This window comes from Brachypodium distachyon, chromosome 1 (genome assembly GCF_000005505.3).
Source record: "Brachypodium distachyon strain Bd21 chromosome 1, Brachypodium_distachyon_v3.0, whole genome shotgun sequence".
In the NCBI taxonomy this organism is placed as follows: domain Eukaryota; kingdom Viridiplantae; phylum Streptophyta; class Magnoliopsida; order Poales; family Poaceae; genus Brachypodium; species Brachypodium distachyon.
Window position 1 is genome coordinate 12887919 of NC_016131.3, and position 21539 is coordinate 12909457.

The 21539-nt window shown below is 40.9% G+C and overlaps 2 protein-coding genes across 2 annotated transcripts; one reads left to right on the forward strand and one right to left on the reverse strand.

The window, feature by feature from the left end:
- Positions 1–2215: 2215 nt before the first annotated feature.
- Positions 2216–9182, forward strand: LOC100832220 (mitotic checkpoint protein BUB3.1). The gene is made up of 9 exons (XM_003562325.4): positions 2216–2527; positions 2656–2786; positions 4570–4652; positions 5633–5899; positions 6189–6264; positions 8299–8379; positions 8461–8539; positions 8624–8724; positions 8800–9182. The coding sequence occupies exons 1-9, from the start codon at positions 2393–2395 to the stop codon at positions 8882–8884; spliced, it is 1038 nt and encodes a 345-aa protein (XP_003562373.1). The 5' UTR covers positions 2216–2392; the 3' UTR covers positions 8885–9182.
- A 6250-nt stretch (positions 9183–15432) lies between these two features.
- On the reverse strand, positions 15433–21279 carry LOC100832527 (mitochondrial arginine transporter BAC1). The gene is made up of 8 exons (XM_003562326.4): positions 20963–21279; positions 17421–17510; positions 16747–16848; positions 16538–16642; positions 16347–16439; positions 16067–16267; positions 15890–15988; positions 15433–15790 (listed from the first exon to the last, which is right to left on the reverse strand). The coding sequence occupies exons 1-8, from the start codon at positions 21056–21058 to the stop codon at positions 15656–15658; spliced, it is 921 nt and encodes a 306-aa protein (XP_003562374.1). The 5' UTR covers positions 21059–21279; the 3' UTR covers positions 15433–15655.
- Positions 21280–21539: the final 260 nt, after the last annotated feature.

A 21539-nucleotide genomic window follows, 5' to 3' on the forward strand; every position in this document is an offset into this window, starting at 1 on the left:
TAGTGTTCGAAGGGAACAGGCTCTACTGTTCGTTAGGTGCATAATTCTTAAGAGACGGTAGAAGACGAGAGAATCTGATCGCGTCTGATGGCGATACGCAGGCTACTCCTTCTGCGCCTCACCTGTTCATTTTCCGATCGAGAAGGACCAGCAAGCTGATCGGCCGAGCTAATTATTTATTTGTAGATCTAAGAGCTTCTAACTACACGCGCGGAATGGAGGGAAAAAAAAACTAAATGGAGACACGTGTTTTAGTTCTGAAGTCCTAAAATGGCTAAATTATTCTGGCGAGAAGTGCATGCAAAGATCGGCAAGTCAGGCCCTTGCCTTGCACTGCTAGCTGCCTAGCTGAGATCGAGAGCTTGGTGAAAACCTGCACCTGCATTCATCAGCTCCCTGACGTTTACTTCTGAAACGGCTATTTTGACATGGACGTGATGAATAAATCTGATCGGCAAGTCGCAGCGAACACAACGGAAGTAGGGTGTCACTTTCCATTCATCAGCCGATCCACCGACATCGTAGTTTTAGTTTGATCATTATCAAATGATTTTTGATTGCATGCACGTCTTTGTGCAAAGTCGTTGTCATAATCTAGCTCCACGGAGGAAAGTGCTACCAGTCTTTCAGTTCCGTTCACCCACAGCCCACAGTCCCCATTGGGTAGCTGAAGCTAGCTCAGCCTCGCCCATCAGAGAAAAAGCACAAAGTCACGAAGATCATCAAGAAACACAAAGACACATGTAAAACAACAGAACTGATGATCCCCGTCGTCCTCTACGCTGCCAAAGAGATCGTTGTCGACGAGGTAGATAAAGAGTCGGGGAAACCCTAACTCTAAGAGACATAACTACCATGCTTGCTGCAAAGTTGATTCGGGGTCCTACATAATTCTCAGAAATTTATCAATGGCATACATATACATTCAAATTTTATCAAACACATACGTACATAAGTAAAGAGAGGTTATCAGAAGAAGGAGAAAAGAGAGATAAGAGGACAGAGAGAGATCAACAGAACAAAGAGATAAATTGAGAGAAAAAGGGGCGTTGGAGGAGGCCCGCTAGGAGAGGGGCACCACTTGGGAGAGACACGCTGCCTAGGAGCAGGGGCGGAACTACAATGTAACCATTTGGTTTAGATTCAATAGGATTTGGATCGAACAGTATATATGAACCCCATGATCATAGTGGAATGAACCCAACGGTTGCCTTTTCTGGCTCCGCCCCTGTCTGGGAGAGCCGTGTGACCTAGAGATGGGCGCCGGAGGACGGCGTGTGAAGGGTTGCTTGTTGGCGGCTTGCAACTCGTGCCAAGGTTGATCATCATCGTCGCTCGCCGAAGGCTCACATCGCCGCCAAGCAGTGGGATGGGGGTTTTTAGGATGAGAGGGTGAGAAAATTATTTGGCAATAGAAATGAGGCCACAAGCATGTCTTTGGTCCGGTTGAGCTCGTCCGCTCCATTTTGCCGAATCTACTTAACCACGACCTCCACATAATATTTTCATTTTGTGGTTACCCCTACTCACGCAACTTTCTAATCAAACATTGGTCATTCACATATAGCTATGGTTAGCCTTATCCTATCAATACATATCCACTCAACGAACCACACCATCGTTGTATTCTTCCGGGCCCGTTTATAAATGGGTTGTGCCGTGCCGTGCAGGCCTGCTTCGACAAACCCCAGGCCCGAGCATGGGACACGAGTGGACCGGAGAACAAAGTTTGTCTCCTTCCCCTTTCCCCCTGCTTGCTGCCTGCCCGCTGCCACCACCAAGCACAGAACCCTAGCCGTCGCACCTACTCCCTGCGCTGCCATAAGGAGGATCCGGAGTTGGACCAGGCCACCATGGAGACGAGCATGGGCTCGGCAGTCTTGGCCTGGAGATCGGGAGAGGACGACGATCAAGCCTGCACCGTGTGAATATAGGAGAGGTCGGAGTGGGCCACAAGGAGGTGAGAGAGGTGATGGCCTGATGGGCCAGATTTATTTTTTAAAAGAAAAATGTTAAACGGGCTGGCACGGACTCGAGACAAGTCCTAGGCACGGCCCAAGCCTGGTCGGGGCTGTCCGTGCCGGGCCGGACACACGCTGCCGGGCTTTTTGAAAAAACCCGTCCGTTGACCAGCTATCCAGTTGCGCTCAAAAAAAAAAAAGCTATCCAGGTAGACCCAGATCCAGGAGAAGATTTCGAATTCTGCTTTCATTCGTTTTTAAACCTTCTGCTCACCGTCCCCTCCTCCTCTGCCACCGCCCTCGCCTTCTTCTCCTTGCTCCGAGCCTCCGACCATCGCGGGGTTCAAATTTCGAATCCCTCCCAGCACACCCACCCTCTCCGCAGGACGCACCAAACCCTAACCGGATTTCTCCTCCTTCTCGCTCCCACCATGAGTGACGCCTCCGCCGCACCAGCAGCCGCTATGGGCAGCGGCAGGGAGCTCGCGAACCCTCCAGCCGACGGCATCTCCAATCTCCGCTTCTCCAACCACAGCGACCACCTCCTCGTCTCCTCCTGGGACAAGGTCAGCTACGACGCCCTTCCCTTCTCTTCTTGTCCCCTCTGTCCTCTATTCGGCAAGCCGTAATAATAAACCCTAACTCCTTGATCTGGCTGATGTGACCTCCTTTGGGTGCCTGGGCTCTGTTCCAGACGGTTCGGCTATACGATGCCGATGCAAACGTGCTCAAGGGAGAATTCGCGCACCCCGGGCCCGTGCTCGACTGCTGCTTCCACGACGACTCCTCGGGGTTTAGTGCTGGCGCCGACCATACAGTGCGGAGGTGAGGGTTGTTGCGTTTCCATTTCATCATCTCCTCCGTGTTCTACACGCTAGTTTGCATTCAATTTGTCAAATTACCAGGAGCTTTTGAATAACCGTTCCAGTTATAGATCTGCAGCGATTACAGGCAGCCTAGGCTTTGTTTCGTTGGTGTTGAAGTGATATCAATTTTCTGTTTATTTTTGGTGAACTCTCTGTATAAGGTTTGTGGTGTCAAAATTTGTTAGGAACGAGATTTAGTTGCTTGTGCAAATTCGCCCATATATGTTGGCACATAGGAATATATGATGATACTCCCTCCATTCCATAATTCTTGTCGGAATGTTACATGTATCTAGACGCTTTTTAGGAATAGATACATCCATATTTAGGCAAATTTGAGACAAGAATTATGAAACGGAGGGAGTACATATCAATAGTTTCAACATGTTAGGAGATTAAAATCTAGACCAATCTTTATTACAGAGCACAAGTGTTGCTAGTTCCAGCGGCATAAGGTTGTCTGAGCAGTATATATATGTAAAGAAACTTCTGCTTGATGCGACATCTTACTTCGATAAAGCTCGCATTCCCGAAAAAAAAATATGTAAAGAATCTACTTTTGTAACTTACATTTAGTAGATAAATTATTAACTAAGTTTTTGCATCAGTTTGTGCTTGTTATCATTTCACATGTCAGCAGTCATACTCAAATTGCAAAGTTTGGAAGTTTAGGAGTACTATCTGTGGAGACTTGTATATTACGAGTGCATAACCACCGGGCAGCAAAATTGGAGTGCAAATGTAGGTTGTAGAAATTAGTTACTACTCCCTTGTTTCTTAATACCCCATCCATTCAAAAATATAGGGCATACATGTTTTTCAAATTTAAATTTGACTAACGATTAATGCACCTATACGTGCATTGCATGATACGAAATGGATACTTTTGGATTCGTATTCAAAAGAACTTCTCATGGTATCAGTTTTGTAAGAACTAATCCACATACTAATCTTGGAAAGCATGTATGCCATATATTTTGGAACGGAGGGAGTAGATGATATTTTGAATTTTCCAATCTACAATAAGCAACTTTGACCGTCAGCTTTTGTATGAATGTGTAAGGAAATTAATTATAGAAAATCATAATGTGAACCCTTTTTTTTTGACAAATCTAATGTCACAATTTCTACCTAGCAATCCAATTTTTTTTGTTAATTAGTAGTGAAAGTGTAAAAGATAGAGAAGTTTGACTGCTCGTGTTCTAGGACATCATGTTTTCCTGAACAGAGGTAGCACTTACTATTTTTCAGGGTTATTAATTAAGTATCCTTGCTAGACTGACAGTCAATTTAGTCTGATTGAACCCTGTTGTTAGAATCATGGAAATGTGATGTCACATAAACATCATTATGTTTGAAAAATTGTCCAGTTGTTAGTTGTTAGTGGTGCAAGAATCTAGATTTGAATGCTGCATGCACGACTGAAAAGCAATATGCCCACATTTGGAATTACATTTTGTCGTAAAATACTCCCTCCAATAATAAGTGTCTTGTAAATACATTTTGTTAGTACAACTTTGTACTAAATCCAAGACACTTATTATGGATCGGAGGGAGTACTAAGCTTAATGCTGCATGCAAGACTGAAAGCAATATGCCCATTTTACTGCTGAATGTTGCTTATAAATTGAATTCTGTAAAAATTCAGTATCTTTTTTGTTGTTAAATTTTCCCTTCTGTTATTATCATTCATGTCAAGATTTAGTAGTCTAACATGAAATGTGCTCAAATGTCTATCTTAGATTAGTATTTACTTCGTCAAAAGAGGATGTTCTTGGGCGGCATGATGGTCCTGTTTGCTGTGTGGAGTACTCTTATGCTGCAGGTACTTATACCTACATTTGTACTGGAATGCTCTTGTGTCTATGTTACTGGCTTAAGTTTTTCATGGCGAACATCATTGCAGCTTTATGCTATCAAACATAAAGTCATTTACTGCAATACTTATCACTAAGGACGCAGTTCTTGAGAGGAACATAAATAACAAGGCTAACTGAATTCATGCTTGATTCTTAATAACAATGTACATCTCGATGCTTTACAAGCTTGCATGTCAAGACTTGTATTGAAATGATCTTACATTGCCATTTCCATTTTGATTATAGTTCCACAAGTTTTTCCTTGTACAATGCTCCATTGCATAGTCCTCTTGGGCTCTTGGCTGACTTGTTAACATTGCTAGATGGAGTTGGTCTCTACATGGCTTAGTAATGAATTTCTTTTCTCTGTTGTGCATTAAATATTTCAGAAGGATTTGTTCATTTTGAATTGCATCCATATTGTATTTTAGTTTCTCAGTGTACATCCACTGCCCTTCATTTAGGGGCAATGCCATCGAAAATGTTATGTGCTACCACTGTTCCATTGGGACCGGACAACTCACATGAGTTGTTACCTATAGGGGTGCAAGGTCGATAAGAAATCTGTTTTCAAGGACTCCTAAACTGAAGATCCTTTCTTATAGAAGGAAAAGTAGCTGTTTCATAAACTTACAGGTTTAAGTGTTTGATAGTTGACGAAGAGTAAAAGCTGATGTTCCTTACTTCCAGGTCTTATTGTACATATTTATATTCCTTGATTCTGACTCTAATACAGAATATACTTTGTTGCTTTCATATTACTTAATCTTGTTCATAATGTCTAAATATCTGTAAGTTGTGCTAACTTGTTTCTGTTAAGGACTCGCTGTTCATATATTTTTTAAATATTTTCTAAAAATGCAATATTATCTGGCTACTGTGAGATAATTTGTGACTTCAACAGAATAAGAACTTGACTTTCCATTTGTGTATATTTTCCATTTAGGACAAGTCATCACAGGTAGCTGGGACAAGACAATTAAATGCTGGGATCCTAGAGGAGTGAGTGGACCAGAGCGTACACTTGTAGGGACATATGCTCAACCAGAGCGTGTCTATTCTATGTCATTGGTAGGAAATAGGTTGGTTGTTGCAACTGCAGGAAGGCATGTCAATATTTATGATTTGCGCAATATGTCACAACCTGAACAAAAAAGGGATTCGTCTTTGAAATACCAAACACGCTGTGTTCGATGTTTTCCTAACGGAACAGGTAACTTGCTGTCACTCTTTATTAGGTGCATTACATGACTACACATTACTTGCTTCACTCTTGATTTAGTAGCAGTAGGACATTTGTGGCTGTGGCCATCAGTACACTTAGCAGAGTAGTGGACAAAGTGCAAGTGATTGTGCATGCAAGAAGCTTTCATTTAGACCAATGCTTGCACTATATTTTTAATTTTTAGCATATATATCTATATCTATATCTATATATATATAGACACACACACACACACACATGTTTCCTACTTAATCTTCTCTATACCTGCTTGCTTCAGGGTATGCTTTAAGTTCTGTCGAAGGACGAGTTTCTATGGAATTCTTTGACCTTTCAGAGTCTGCACAATCTAAAAAGTATGTGTTCTACATCTTGGTTATGAATTTGTAATTATTTCGAGTATCACGGTTGCTTGAATGCTTTCCAATATTTGTTTCTTAGATCATATCACAGCTAAACTAATGGATATAGAACTTCTGTACCTATAATATTTCCACTATTTTACAAATTATAATATCTGTTTCCACTATAATATTTCCACTATTTTACAAATTATATATCACAGCTTGCTAATGTATAGAAGATCAGGTCTTATATTTTGTCATCTTTTCCGATGGGTAATATCTAGTTTAAATTATATATGGGTCATGCCATGGAAACCACTTTCGTTTGTCCACAAATTGGATGCAACAAATAAAACAATTGTCAATAAATTATTTGGATCCAGATTTCAGATACCAACTCATATGGTGTTGAAACACCATACCTTTACTTTGAATGGTAGCCTTTCTCTTTCCCCTTTCCTTTCTTTAGATTTATGATCTCTTACAAATTCGATGTATATGAATTGAGATGTGCACCCTGAACCAAAGTATGATTGAATGGACCTCGTGCTACACATGTTATTTTCATGGTTGAGTGATCATTATTGGGTGCTGTGTGGCCACTGCCTCGATAGCACTTTCTCAAGGGTTGATGCCATTTTTTCTCCTGAACACAAAGCTTGCAGCTTGAAGCATTGATAGTAAGAATAAATTTACGAGTGAACAAGGCCATTACAACCGAGCATTCAAGACAAGACAATGACCCACGGCTGTTGGACAGTCATATTATTTCATGGTAGATAGTGTCGCTAATTAGTACTAGAAACTACTAGAAGCTAAAACCATATGGACGATATATGATGATTGTATCAATCTTTGAGATATTAGGGCCGTCATTGAACCCACACGGAGTCATGTTAGATATGTAGTCAGGGAGATATTGAAAATCTAAACAGGAAACTCCAGGATCCGCACTGACCTAGGAGCCTTTCCCTAGTTGGTTGGTTGAAGCCAGAAGAGTCCGTGCTGAAGTCAATGATTTGGCAACCAAGAAGGTGCTGACCCAGAGGCCCCTACAAAAAGACCAAGTTGATTCACACATCCCATATGATACACATCAAGCAGGACATATGGCTTTTACCCGATTATTGGGGCCTGAATCTTGTTAAATCTTTATCCCCAACACCTTGATACCAGTCTGGCAATATCCTATAGAGCAATGACACCCTGTCTCTACTATCTACACGACCAATAAATTGTTCATAAGACCGGCAGTAGTTTTTTCGTCAACAGATAGCAATGACACTGCTGTTTCTGTATCACCTTAAACACATCAGGTTGTTGCCATGAATGTGCAAACGGATGTATTTATTCAAAGTTTTCATAACTGGACCGCACTTAAGAAAATATTTGGTGCAATCAACCAATTATAAAATTCTAATTCAACCAGTTTGGCAACAAAAGGAAAGAACAAATACCCAAAGTACATGGCACAACAGATTCTTTGCTCTTGGTTCTAGCTGGCCTTAACTCTAAGGGTTACCTATAATAGTAGGGTGTCCACAATCCCAGTAGATCTAACACTGCTTTTGTCTACAAAAGAAAGGCGTAACATATAACACTGAAAAATGTTATTTTGCTCACTAATAGATAGACCTTTGTGTTGATACATGTGGTATAGTGATCTTTGATAGGGAAATAGCAACTTGTATTCTCTGGGGGCCAAAGGCCAGTATATATCCATGTACAGGTGTGGCAAATATGCAGAAAGCCCCTTGTACAACGGGGATATTACACGGGTGGTACACACATTATACAAGTGAGCAAAAGAACATGCCATTTTCCATACTAATGTACAACAGGCAGAAGATAATAAAGAGGATAATACAATCAACACTATGGCCTGACTGGTAGTTGTGCATTGTCAAACACTCGGTGCTCACCTCTGTCATGCAAAGTTGCTAAGCTCGAAGATACAATCTACTTACCTGCTTGCAACCATAGGTGGCCCTGCCACTGACTCTCCAGTTTAAATACCTGTTTACTCATTGGTTAATTCCTTTTCAGGTATGCTTTCAAGTGTCATCGGAAATCCGAGTCTGGCAGGGACACCGTTTATCCTGTCAATGCTATTGCATTCCATCCAATGTAAAGTTTCAGTGTTTCATTTTGCTGACTTCTCACAGGATTATTTGTTCTCATTCTTCCATTCTTATCCATTTTCTGCAGATATGGCACCTTTGCCACTGGAGGGTGTGATGGATATGTAAATGTATGGGATGGCACTAACAAGAAAAGACTATATCAGGTAATAGATTGATAGTTTTTGCTTCATGGGATTGGAAATATCTGAAATCGTCAGTGTCTTGATGATCTTGTATTTTGATTGCAGTACTCGAAGTACGCATCAAGCATCGCGGCTCTGTCATTCAGCAAGGATGGGCATATGCTCGCTGTGGCATCAAGCTACACTTACGAAGAGGGAGAGAAATCGTAAGATTGAACTTTTCTGTTGCCACTCATTAAACAAGCAGAAAACTGACTTACTGGTTCTTTTGCAATTTTCAGCCATGAGCCTGATGCAATATTTATCCGAGGGGTGAATGAAGTTGAGGTAAAGCCGAAGCCCAAGGCATTGACCGCACCCAAGTAGTGCTGCAATCAGTTTGCAACGGGGCAGGTGTTTTTGCTGGGAGAAAAGACATAATGCAGAAAGTTAGGCGAGACGTTTCTTTCTCTAGGTTACTTCGTAATGTCAATCATGTTGACGGAATCCCTTTATGTTGACCTGAAATGTCACTATCCATAGCTCACTACCTTTCTCTATGGTGTATCTACCATGTAATGTCTACAAAGAGCTGTTTTAAGTGTCGTATTCCCGTTCATTCTATGTTTCAATTGGATCTATGTCATTATAATTTTCACCGGTTGGAGACATGCCATTACAATAACTTGACTTCGAGAAATACCACTCTAACTTTTTTATACCTCTAATCATGCTATTTTGTCAAATACCATCACGTATACTACCTAAATACGGATATACATAGCTCTATACGAACAGTTTTTTTCCATTCCAAATCAAACAGTTTTATTCCTCTTCCTCTTATTATCCCCCACGCGCTCCTCTATTCTGACCCTAACTTGAATGTTTGAATTTTTATTGATTTTCCTGAGAAGTTTGAATTTTGGGCCAAATTTGAATGTTTTGAACGTTTGTGGTGCCTGGATCAGGATGGCAACGGGCCGGGTCTGGACGGGTCGACCATATCCATATTCATTGCCAAACCAACTATCCATCCACGAAAATATTCGTGGATGCAAAATCATATCCACATCCATATCCACTGGGTATCCGGGTATCCATGGATTACCATATCCATACAATATACATCATAAACAACAATAACAACAACATATTAGGAAGAGGAAGGGGATTGGTAAACGAATCGGGAGTCGAGGACAGATCGGAGGCGACGGCTCGTGGGGTGGGAGTGCGGGACTGAGGGAGAGGAGGTTGTTAGGGTTAGGGTTGAGTGGGAAAGGAACTATTTATATGACTCAAATAGCTAACTAATGGACCCACACGTCAGTAATTTATTTATTTTAATAAATACTGGGTATCCATGGATATCCATGGATCAAATGTGATATCCGTGCCCGCTCCATGAGTTGGCGGGTACCCATTTGTGGATATCCATGGATCGGAAACGCGCTCCATACCCGTGATCCATGGTTTGGATATCCATGGATATCCACATTTTAACTATCCATTGCCATCTTGATGCCTGGAAGAGACTCGAACGTACTGCTGAACGTTGTGAATAGGGGTATTATGGTAAATACTGTTGTACACGCTGAAATACATGTATTTTATGAACAGTAATTGGTCTTAAGTGGACAGAATGGCATAGTTAGAGGTATAAGAAAGTTAGAGTGGCATTTCTTCAAGTCAAGTTTTTGTAATGGCATATTTCCAACCGGTGGAATAGAGAGTGGCGTAGATCCAATTAACCCTTAAAAGAATGTCGTTAAGCTATTGCTTTATCCCTGCGAACTGGGTGCTTATTTGAGTGTCTGGCGCTAAGGATAGATCTCGTAGCAGATGCGTACTTGACAGGACGATGTCTCAGATTGTAGTGACAGTTGACTGTTTTTCCCTTTTTCTGGGTCTACTTACAACCTTATTCTGCCTCCCAAGCGAACATTTGGACTCCTGGCCACCTTTATATACGTGTCGTTTGGTGGTTATCCCTATTTTTTGAGTAGGACTTTTTGATGCGCTGGGCTTGTTTCTAGATTTTTTTTTAGAATCACTTGTAACTTTATTCAATCTCGAAAACCATTACAAGTGTAGTGCTTCAGATCATAGACACAAGAAATTACAAAATAATCCCTACAGTTAAGAATTACAATGAAATCTCTCGAAAGCATATTCTCCATGGTATCAATCTTTGCAACACGAAATACTGTCCGGGCTTCAAAAAAATACTACGATTAGACTGGAGCAGTAACATCACCACTCGTACCCCTTCATGATCTTGACTACCTTCAAAGGTTTCAGAAAGCCCTTGAGACGCCCATCTAAAGAGATGAGAAGCCGTGAGCGTTGAACGTACTTCGGCCGGGGTTTATCCCCTAAAAGTGCAGGTTGTCGAACCACATGAACTTCACCGGAACGCCAGAGAAGGACTCCAATATCACAGAAGATCAAAACAACAAAAGCATCATGACACACTACCAAAAAAAACTCATCAAATCCATATGAACGGATTTGTGAGTACAGAAACTCAAAATCAGCAAGATCTAACACATCAAATCTGCGGCAAGTAAAACTCTCTGGCCCCGTGACGCTGTCCAATAAAACACCACCGCAGCAGAGGAAGAATCATAGTACCTTTATTCTTGACGGCATCACACCCTTCGCCATAGCGTTGCCGATGAAGACCACAATACTAATAATGCTAAAAACTGGATACATCTAGCAGGAACCGAGGTTCCCCCCACCTCACAATGCCAAGATGGCGACAGGAGGTGAGGGGAACCGGCGAATCCGAACGAAGACGACGCGCTTTTGATAAAACCCTAATATTTCGTCTGTGACACGAGTACTGGCTTGTTTCTAGATGTACCGACCAAGAGCGGTGGATCTTCGTATGGGTCCCACCAAGGGTATACCTAAGAAGTTCATGCGTGTGTGCTATCCATGCACTGATTTTGCTAAGAACAAGGGAAAAGAGGACCGCTAAGTTCACACAAGAGAAAAGGCAAATTGATTTTAAAAATTCAAATTTTTTTGTATAGTTCAAACTGTCTATTCAATTCCTAATCCATTTATACCGTTGAATTTGTATCGACGAGGACCTCAAAAAGGTATGTTTCGACAAAACAGAATCGGACTGGTCTGTTACCAAACGACAATACACAAGCTACCGTCCTACTCTGAAAAATTACCACATGGTAATTTGAAACAAACACGGTGAATAGGATGGCAACTTCATATATTACAGGATGGTAATTTTAAAGCCGCAAAAGTTGTGGACGTGGGAACTTCGTATATTAATTGGTTGGTAATTTTTAAGCCATAAAAATGTCGTCGACATGGCAACTTCATACAAAAATAGGATGGCAACTTCATATATTATTTTCGATGGTAATTTTTAAGCCATAAAATGGTTGTCTTCGTGGCAGCTTGATGCAAAATAGGATGACAAATTCATATATTATTTTGGATGGTAATTTTTGAGCCATAAAATGGTTGTCAACGTGGCAACTTGATGCAAAATAGGATGGCAACTTCATATATTATTTTGGATGGTAATTTTTAAGCCATAAAAAGCCTTCGACGTGACAACTTGATGCAAAATAGGATGGCAACTCCATATACTATTTTGGATGGTAATTTTTAAGCCATAAAAAAGTTGTTGGCATGACAACTTGACACAAAATAGGATGGCAACTTCATATATTATTTGGATGGTAATCTTTAAGCCATACAAAAGTTGTCGACGTTGCAACTTGATATAAAATAGGATGCCAACTTTACAAATTATTTGGTTTGTACTTTTTAAGTCATAAGAAGGTTCTCGATGTGGCAACTTGATACAAATAGGATTGCAACTTTATATATTACTTGGATGGTAATTTTTAAGCCATAAAAAAATTGTCTACATGGAAACTTGACACAAAATAGGATGTCAACTTCATATATTATTTAGATGGTAATCTTTAAGCCATAAAAAAGTTGTCGACGTGGCAACTTGATACAAAATAGGATGCCAACTTCATATATTATTTGGATGGTAATTTTTAAGCCATAAAAAATGTCCACCTGGCAACTTGATACAAAATAGAATGGCAACTTTGTATATTATTTGTGGAGAGAAAACATTTTTAGATTTTGAATTTTCTAAGATATAGTCACTGGCGACGCATAGCTAGCCACATCTCTTACCTGTACATGCATGCAGTGACATCTTTTTACTAGCTCGTGCATGCATGGCAGCGAACAAGTCGAAGCATGTGTTAGCTAGCCGTTGGGTAGTGTACGCGCGCCAAGGCAACATCGCGATGTTATTAAGTAAAAATATACTACCTCCGTTCCAAAATAAGTGACGTGGATTTGTACAAGAATCTATACAAATCCATGTCACTTATTCGGGTCGGATGGAATAGTTGGTACTCTGGTATGACTAGCTAGTGCCATTACTTTTGAGCTTCAACGAAAGCGAATCATAACCAATTAAGGTCTAGGTTTGAAGGCAATACATTTCATTTTGGTTCATGTTGTCGTTGTCAAAAAACACACAGAGCAGGGGTACCAATGCTTAATGGCACAATGCGTAAAGTAAGGAGTATACAAAACACACAGAGCAGGGGTACTAATGCTTAATGGCACAATGCGTAAAGTAAGGAGTATACAATGGTCTTATAGCGAAGGCCGTTGTGTACTTAGACAAAGTTGACACGTTGATGTTTTTCAATAGGTTCGGTCGCTCCTGCGGGTGCGACTTAGTCATATGTTATAAGAGGCTTCAAGGGTTTTTTTAACCAAGTGCTCGGCCAAATTTGTCTTCCTAAGTCACTTATAGCGAGAGACCTTAAGGCTACTCGAACTTGGGCCGAAATTGTCTTCCCTAGTAGCGAGGTTAGGATACCCTCAATACTAACCTAATCTCTCTACTTAAAGTCGAGGCCGAAGTCTTCCCATAATCTCGAAACGAGCCCATGTCGAAGCTAAGTCGGTTCAAAACTTCAAGAGCAGGCCCCTTAGGATGTTCTAGTCCTTTCCCCTTGAATTTATTCAAGCAGGGTGAATAGATACATCCCACCCATGGAGGTGGTTTATATAGGCTAAGGTCACAAATGACCATGTCTATTCTTATGGGAGAGAGAAAGTTAGGGCAAAGTAGAGAAAAGAAATCTCGGACGTCCATTGTTTTATGGTGCACGAAATGAGAAAAATAGACGATGGACCATATGCCTTATCTTTCTTCATTTATCATTCTTGCTACTAGACCTCTAGTCTTCTTCTTTTTTCCATCCCATTTAGTTCTTCAACATATTTGATCATGGCAAAGAGGTTTGACTTGTTGACGTTCTTTGACCAAGCCCATGTAGGCTTGATAGTGTCTTGTAGGCATGTTGACTTGAATATGAATTTGTTGACTTAATCTTTGCCACGTAGGATTTATGTCGACCCGATACATATAAGAGATTTATTTTACTACAATATCTAATAACTTCTAAGTTCGACAAAAGTCACTGAAACATTACATGTGGTTTTCAAGACAACAAGTCATCGTGAGCAGTGGTAACTCATATTGTATTGGCTTGTAATTTCTGATGAAAAAATATTGCCAGAACATCCTTAATTAGATCTAATCGTAAAACACCAATATATACTCGTGGATAGATTGGCAACTCACATTTTACTTGTAGTAATTCATGCGGTAAAAAAAATGTCACCAAAATGATCGCCAAGTGAGACATAGTTTTCAAGCCAATAACTACTATGCATGGGTCTTGTAACTTTTGACATGCTCCGAAATATATCAAGTATGAACTAATTTTGAAATCCTTGTCTATGACAAAATCAACGGTGAAAAACGGAACGTAAATCAGAGGTGCTATTAGCGAAGGGCTGGCCAGAGGCGCTATTAGCGAAGGGCTGGCCAGAGACGCTAAGATAAGTGCCTGCTAATTGAGAGGCACCAGGAGATTATAGGGGACGAGGCAAGGCGAGAGCGGAAGCGATGAGCCCATAGGCGAACATGATCCACCAGGAGGCCGGCAAACTGCTGATCCGAGGCTGGAACCCCATCGAAGACTCAACGGTTACGGCGTTTCCAGACGATCCAGAGGACCAACAACACAAGCGTATTGAAGCAGGGAAGCGTGGACCGCAGTGCCTCGCAGACCGCCTCCAACGAAGGGGCAGCGCCGAGGTTCAGGATGTCCACGCCCAGAGCTCGGTAGAAGCCCTGCAGACGGGGACAGACCGTCAGGAGGTGAGGAAGATCTTCGGGCGCCGAGCCGCAGCAAGCACAAGTAGCAGAAGGAGCACAACCACGGCCATGAAGCAGTTGCTGGTGCGCTCAGAAGAAAATTTGAGCCTTCCGGGTATAATTTTGACAAGGTTGGAGGACGGAAGGAGCATGCACGTAGCCGCAGCCAGAAACCTGTACCACACATTTGGCCTATAGTTCATCCCATCCATTGGGGATCATCTATATCCATCCGGGACAAAACGTTGTTGAATGCATCGGAAATCCATTGGCTAGTAGGTATAGGTGCCTCTGGGTTGTTCGATCGATGTATTCATTTTCCTAGATTTGTTAAATAAATCAATAAGATTGGTAGGATTCAGACTCATTTTCTTTTTAGAAAATACAATACAGACGCAAACGCTCACAAGTACGCACGCACAGGTACATCCAGTTGTAGCTACAACTATCATGAACATGGCACTTGTACTACAGATATCAAGGTAATTGAATTTATTTGCAGTTGTTATGGATGTTGGCGACGAACGCAAATTTAACATAAAATTAACATAAGATTGAACTCGGGGTATACTTAATTGCGGGCTTAGCACGTCACCCGCTTGCATCCCTTTGGTTTGTCTTTAATTGGTACAACCAGGTTGTACCTACACCTATGATCTAAAGAGAATCATCTATAGTCATCTCAGGCCAAATAGAGTTTCAAGTAGGAAATGACTCGGAAAACTTATCTGAATCTACAAATTACACAGAATTGCAAAGAGGCATGTCTTTTTTATTAAAAAAAGCCTCCTTTTCTCGTCATGGTGATAGAAACCATCTAATCCAGTAAAAATGACTAAATCATTGAGTTTTGCTGTTAGTTTGTGGGAGAGTAAATATTGTGAAAAATATGCATACTGCGCCCTTTATACTAGGTACTAGCTACCCCTGATGCCAAGAACCTTAGCACTGTACTCCCAGGCAACAATCGCTGCTGCATTGGCAGGGAATGCTCTTGCTAGTGTTGGCCCAAGACCAGCATAACAGCCAGCCAGCCCAGCTCTCCTATAGACCTGCAACATTTGAAGCATTGTCCTTCCATGATCAGGCACAACTGCACAAGGCAGTGGCTACGGAATGGATAAATATAAACACCATAGAAGGGCATGTACCATGCTTAGGACCCGAAGGGGGTTTCGGCTTGACAGAGGGCTGGGATCAGTCTGAATAATAGTTTTTGCAACATCCAGTGGCAGGGTAGTGGTCCAGAACTGCAGAGTGAAAATGATGGTCAGAAACGGAAGAATAATATGTCATGCAGTGAATTTAAAATATTTCTAGATACTTACAGCCATCCCACTAATGCCACCACTAATGATTCCTATGCCGACATCTTTTGCCAGGATTAAGTTACTGTTGCCAGCAAATCGGGGAGAATCAGTATAGCTATGCATCCAATATCGGCTGTACTCATAACTGCAGAAGAAAAACGCATTCCCAATTGCTTCTCTGAACAAAGTTGCTAAACCACCACGAAAGATACCCCTAACCTGTAACATAAAAGCATCTCCTTAGACTAGAAACAAGAGAGTTGAATAGAAGGGCTTGCAGTAAGGCAATTAAGCTCACCCCTTCACTTTGCAGTGTTTTCACAGCACAATCCAGAGGGCTCGAGTACCAAGTTGCATGCATTGCATCTTTCCCTTGAACTTGCATTCTGCACTGGAGATGTCTTGGGGTTACATCATTAAAATCTTACTCTTACCATGCATACTATGTACTCACTGTTGCAATTGAGAGAGAGAGACCACAGGACTGACCTTGATCAGCTCAGTCGGAGTGAGGATGCAGCTGATCAGGGCTCCACTACAGGCAGCAGAAGGAATAATTACCTGTAGCTGTGGCTTACCATCCTCATATTTTCCCTAAAATAAAAACAAACAGAAATATGTAACTAAGATCAGCACATGACAAGTGTTTGCAGCACTCCCGCTACTGCTATATCAAAGAAGAAGAGCAAAACAAATACCTGTAGTAATTGTTTGGCATGTGCGTATGTGCCGAAAAAAAGGGAGCTTTCAAGTGCTATTCCAACAAATGAAGATGATGCACCTTTATACAACCCTCTTATCTGCACAGAAAATAATTATGCAATTAACTTTCAGTGATATCAGATATGTTGATAAAATAAATCCTAGAAAAATATATCATTTCAGAAAATGTAGATGAACTAATCTATAGAGGTTTTCAATTTAACAACTGCAGGTTCTAATATTGTTCCTAGCATTAACTCCTGATAAGAAATGGCAATCTGATCCTTTAACTAGTAGAATGATCACCACAAAGTATTTAAGAATTGGTCTAATTTATAGTTTATAAGTATACAAAAAGGTGTAATACAAATGATGTTGAAATTTATTTATAAGTGTCTCAAACTAGTCGCGCATAAGGTTATAATATTAAAAGAGTTTCCATAAAAGTATACTGTCAGTTGTGACAAAAATAGTCAGATGAAAACACAATGCGGCAATTTTCCTAGCATGAACTGTAACTGGAAACAGGTTGCCATGTTAATTTGTCTTGTCTATGGAACATACAACGCATGCATAGTACTAAAATAACGCTAGGTACATTCTATGTAAGAACCACAATCGACTAAGTTTGACTGGATCTGAAGTGAGAAATGTGACAGAAGGGGCTTACTCCTTCCTCAACCAGTATCCTACTTGTGCAGTGGGATGCATTCTTGTACAACTTTCTGTGAGCCTTCGTATTGTGAGCTTGCAGTTTGACCTATTGGTGAACAGCAATATTTTACATTGACATGAACCAAAATATAAAGAAAACGGCAAACATGTATTCCATCCAAACTGCAGAGTGTTTACTAGTACATGCACAGTAAAATAAAGACATATTCTGCTCTCTCATACATTAGCACAAACAAGTACTTTCACGGTTTGCCCTAGTTACGGAAATAACGAAAAACACACACACACACACCATCTATCCGGCACCGATATAGATGCGTGCATTGGTATCAGACGGATGCAGATACAGGGATACGCCAGTTTTCCATAATGCAGATACACTTTTAAGAAGTAAGTTACAATGCAATATAAACATGAAACTGTGAAATGATCAAATGAAGTTCAAGTTCAGGATACGAGGCCAACATAGCAAAGTAGCAAACAGGTCTACACTCCACCTCCCAATTCCCTCCTCGAGTGCTGAACTTTCTGGAGGACTTCGGTCCCTCACCTTTTCTTGATTTCCTTCCAAACACCAATATACCGGGCCACCTCCTCCTCCTCTGTGTTAGAGAAATATAAACGTATTGTACTAGGACTAATTGCCATATTATACTAGGATTAGTTGCATTTCCTTTTGTATTCTGGATTCCTAGTTTATCTCCGTGTACTTGTATATGTTTGGGCTTTGGCCTAGAGCCTTGGCAATAGATCAAGTTGAATATTTCCTCAGCCCTAGGGTTTTCCTTATTGCACTCGTAACTCGTGCTTCCGGTCGAATCTGCCAATCGATTGCCCACCTATACGGATTCCCCACCCATCCCGATTCCTAACAGACATGCAATTTGATGCATAAAAACATTTATTATTAAGATTAAGCAACTAATGCAGGAGTAACGAGGGCAGCATAAAAGTCAGAATATGCTTAGTGTGGTACATGAAAAATCCAGGTTGACTTACTTGAGTAGCACATTTAACTTGCAGGTTTTACACTGATGTTTCTTGTGCTTGTAGGTGCAGTCGTGCAGATCAGCATATTTAATCTTGCAAAGGAAAACTAACGACTATTTTCGCATTTAGCATGAGCAGTTCTTTCTGCTGTCTTTGCTTAAGTATGGGGAATTAGGTTTTGGCATCTCTTATATACAATTAGCGGTCTAATTGTCTTTGATAGTATTCTTGCTAGATAATATTCATTGAGTTATGCATTTCCTACACAGCCTTGTATCAATCGATTTATTCTTTTGTGTTTGCAATAATTGTTGCCAAGTCAAGTATTTAACTTAAATCTTATGCGATTGAAAGGGAGAGATAGAGGGATGAAGAAAAAAAAAGAGTAGTGATGGTTTATTCTGCAAAACTATTTTTGTTTCGTCATTTAGATTATTAGGATTTTAAACTAACACATTGCATCTGCATTTCAGAGTGTCATGAAGAATCTCTCCTTAGGAGCTACATCGGACAACAACCTAAGCAGGGTAATGTGCAAGTTTATTTTTTACTCTCTAAACTGTTTGTTCCAATTTAATGTAGTACATATGATCCTGTAGAGAATTATATAATGAAGTTTTGCATGTTGGTCAGGGGATTGGATATGTCGTGCTATATCTGCGCCCAGCAACATTTAAGTTAGACTGAGCAGGATTTTGAATGCACATGCTGAGTATAGTGAGTATTTGACTTTACATATCAAACTACCTCCGGTACAATCTAGACTGCAGTTTAATATTAAGGCTGATTGGTCATCGATCTGTTCATACCGGCAGACCTTGGCAATTTTGGATGGTTATTACATGGTGTTACTGGCCAGCATGTATTAGATCAGATTTCACCAGTAGCAGCTACCAGTGAATCAACCTGATTGCGACAAAAACAAATAGCGGCAAACTAACTAGCAGCAACAGGCTAAGAACAACCAATATTGTTATCTAAAAGCCTCAAGGCCTAAAGTTATGATCTTTGATGATTTATTTTCTGGTTGTGCCTGAAAATATGCTCCTTCTTCGGTTATGTTTTTTTTTAAATCTTATAGTAGCTATTGCTGATTAGTGGCATGCAATCTTTCTATCTGTACCTGATACATGAGAATGAGATATTACAAGGAAGTCAGTTGAAACTATAAATGCATTTTCAAAAAGGACCAGCTAAAGGAACTAAGGAACATAATAACTTCAGTTTACAGCCAAATAATGAGCTTTGCTCTTGGAGGTTGTTAGTTCCTGCTTATTTTGTTGGCTTTGTTGTACACGGCAGACATTTAAATATAAGAGAAAGGTCCCATGTACTTAAGTTTTCTATTACATTGATGTTGTAAAGCATCAAGAACTAAGAAGGTATTTCAGCAGCGTTGGGTACACTTGATTTTGGTATTTTCTTACAGGTCCATGTATCATTTTTAGCAATAGGTTGTTACAACCTTTTATGTTTGGACCAAATATTGGTACTGTATCTGAGACATATCTAGATTAGAGCTGTTGTTATGCTTCGTTCCATGTTTTGTACCATCTTGTTGTTCCTTTGAACTGTTCCATTTGTTCCCGTAGTTTTGACAAAACAAGAAGTTACTGTCTTTTGCAAACTCAGAACTTCTGAAAGCAAAATCAAGACAACGGTTTCTATGTAAAACTTAATCTTGACACCTAGCACCTTGCACCTTGCACCTTCATGTTCTCTTCCTGGAATTTATTTTTATTGGGTGGCTAAATGCTGACTTCCATGTGATGGTCTTCGTGTAACGATGTTTGCCACACTGAAAAATGAGTCTGTTTTAGCTACCGTCAGAAGTCTGAAGCACATAAGTCTCCATCTGGGCCACTTATGAAATCTGGAACTTCAAATTTGTCACCAACTCGATTAAAAGCTGACAACGCTAATTGTATGCGTCACTGTTATGATGTTATCTACTCCCTCCGATCCTAAATTCTTGTCGTTGTTTTAGTACAAATTTGAACTAAAACAATGACAAGAATTTAGGATCAGAGGGTGTATATTGCTATGCTAGAGGGTTATTTACCCTTTTTGCATGGAATACACCAGAAAGAGACCTAGCTTTTACACCGCAACACTGCGAATTCACAATCTGCCAATTGAAAGTGTCGTCCTAAAGAGTAAGTACTAAATTTCACTGGGCATGCGGCATGTTGCCACACGAGCTTGGCTAGTCTAGTTACATGTTAGCACTCATCTCTTCTCAATTTTCTGCCATAAGAATTTTAGGCCCCGTTCGAAGGCTCTACATAGAAATTGTGCATTGATCATTAGTATTGGGCTAGTGGCCCCCTGTAAACACTTGAATGACGTGAACTCCTATACAAGTGAACCTACCGCAGTACTGGGTATCTACCTAGTGAATAAAGCCAGGCAAGCATTTGATCGAACAGCTGCGGGCATGGCATGGTCACAACCCGCCAAGCACGAACAACAGATCAAATACTCGGAGAACGATGCAAATCGTTCACCAAAAAAAGAAAGAGTGGCCAACGAAGGCAATAGAATAACCTTCACGGTGTCGAAAGGGTGGCCGACGACCACCTGGGCGACACCGGCAGCGGATCCAGCGATGTATTCCTTGGCGGCGTCGCCCGAGCCAGCCATCCGAAGGGGAGCAACCGCAGGCGATCATATACCGTAGAAGAGCAAAATGTCAAAGTGGGGAGCAAAGGAGGCCCCCGGCCGCACACTCTGGCGCCAGCGCCGCCTAGCTTATGCGTGTGTGGGGGTGGGGGGCACCAAGCCGCCGAGCAACCTGGAGCAAGAGGGGTGTTCTGGTGGAAACCGCAGGGCAGTGTGAGATCGTTGGGCCATCTGTGCCGGCTGGAAGACCGGAAAAAAAGGTTGGCGAATGTGGCCCATTCCAAGCTTAGTTAATAAAAAATAGTTAGAGGGGCTAGAACCTAAACCAGTGATTTACGAAGCATAAAACGACTAAAATGGTCCAATAAAACATAAAATGGTCAAAGGATCAAACCATAATCAAGAAAAATCTACCGTAACAAGAAGTAACTTTCCAAGTTAGCACAAAGTGTCTGCAAGGTGGTAATCTTCTGATCCACAGTATTACAACAGCATTGGTGAT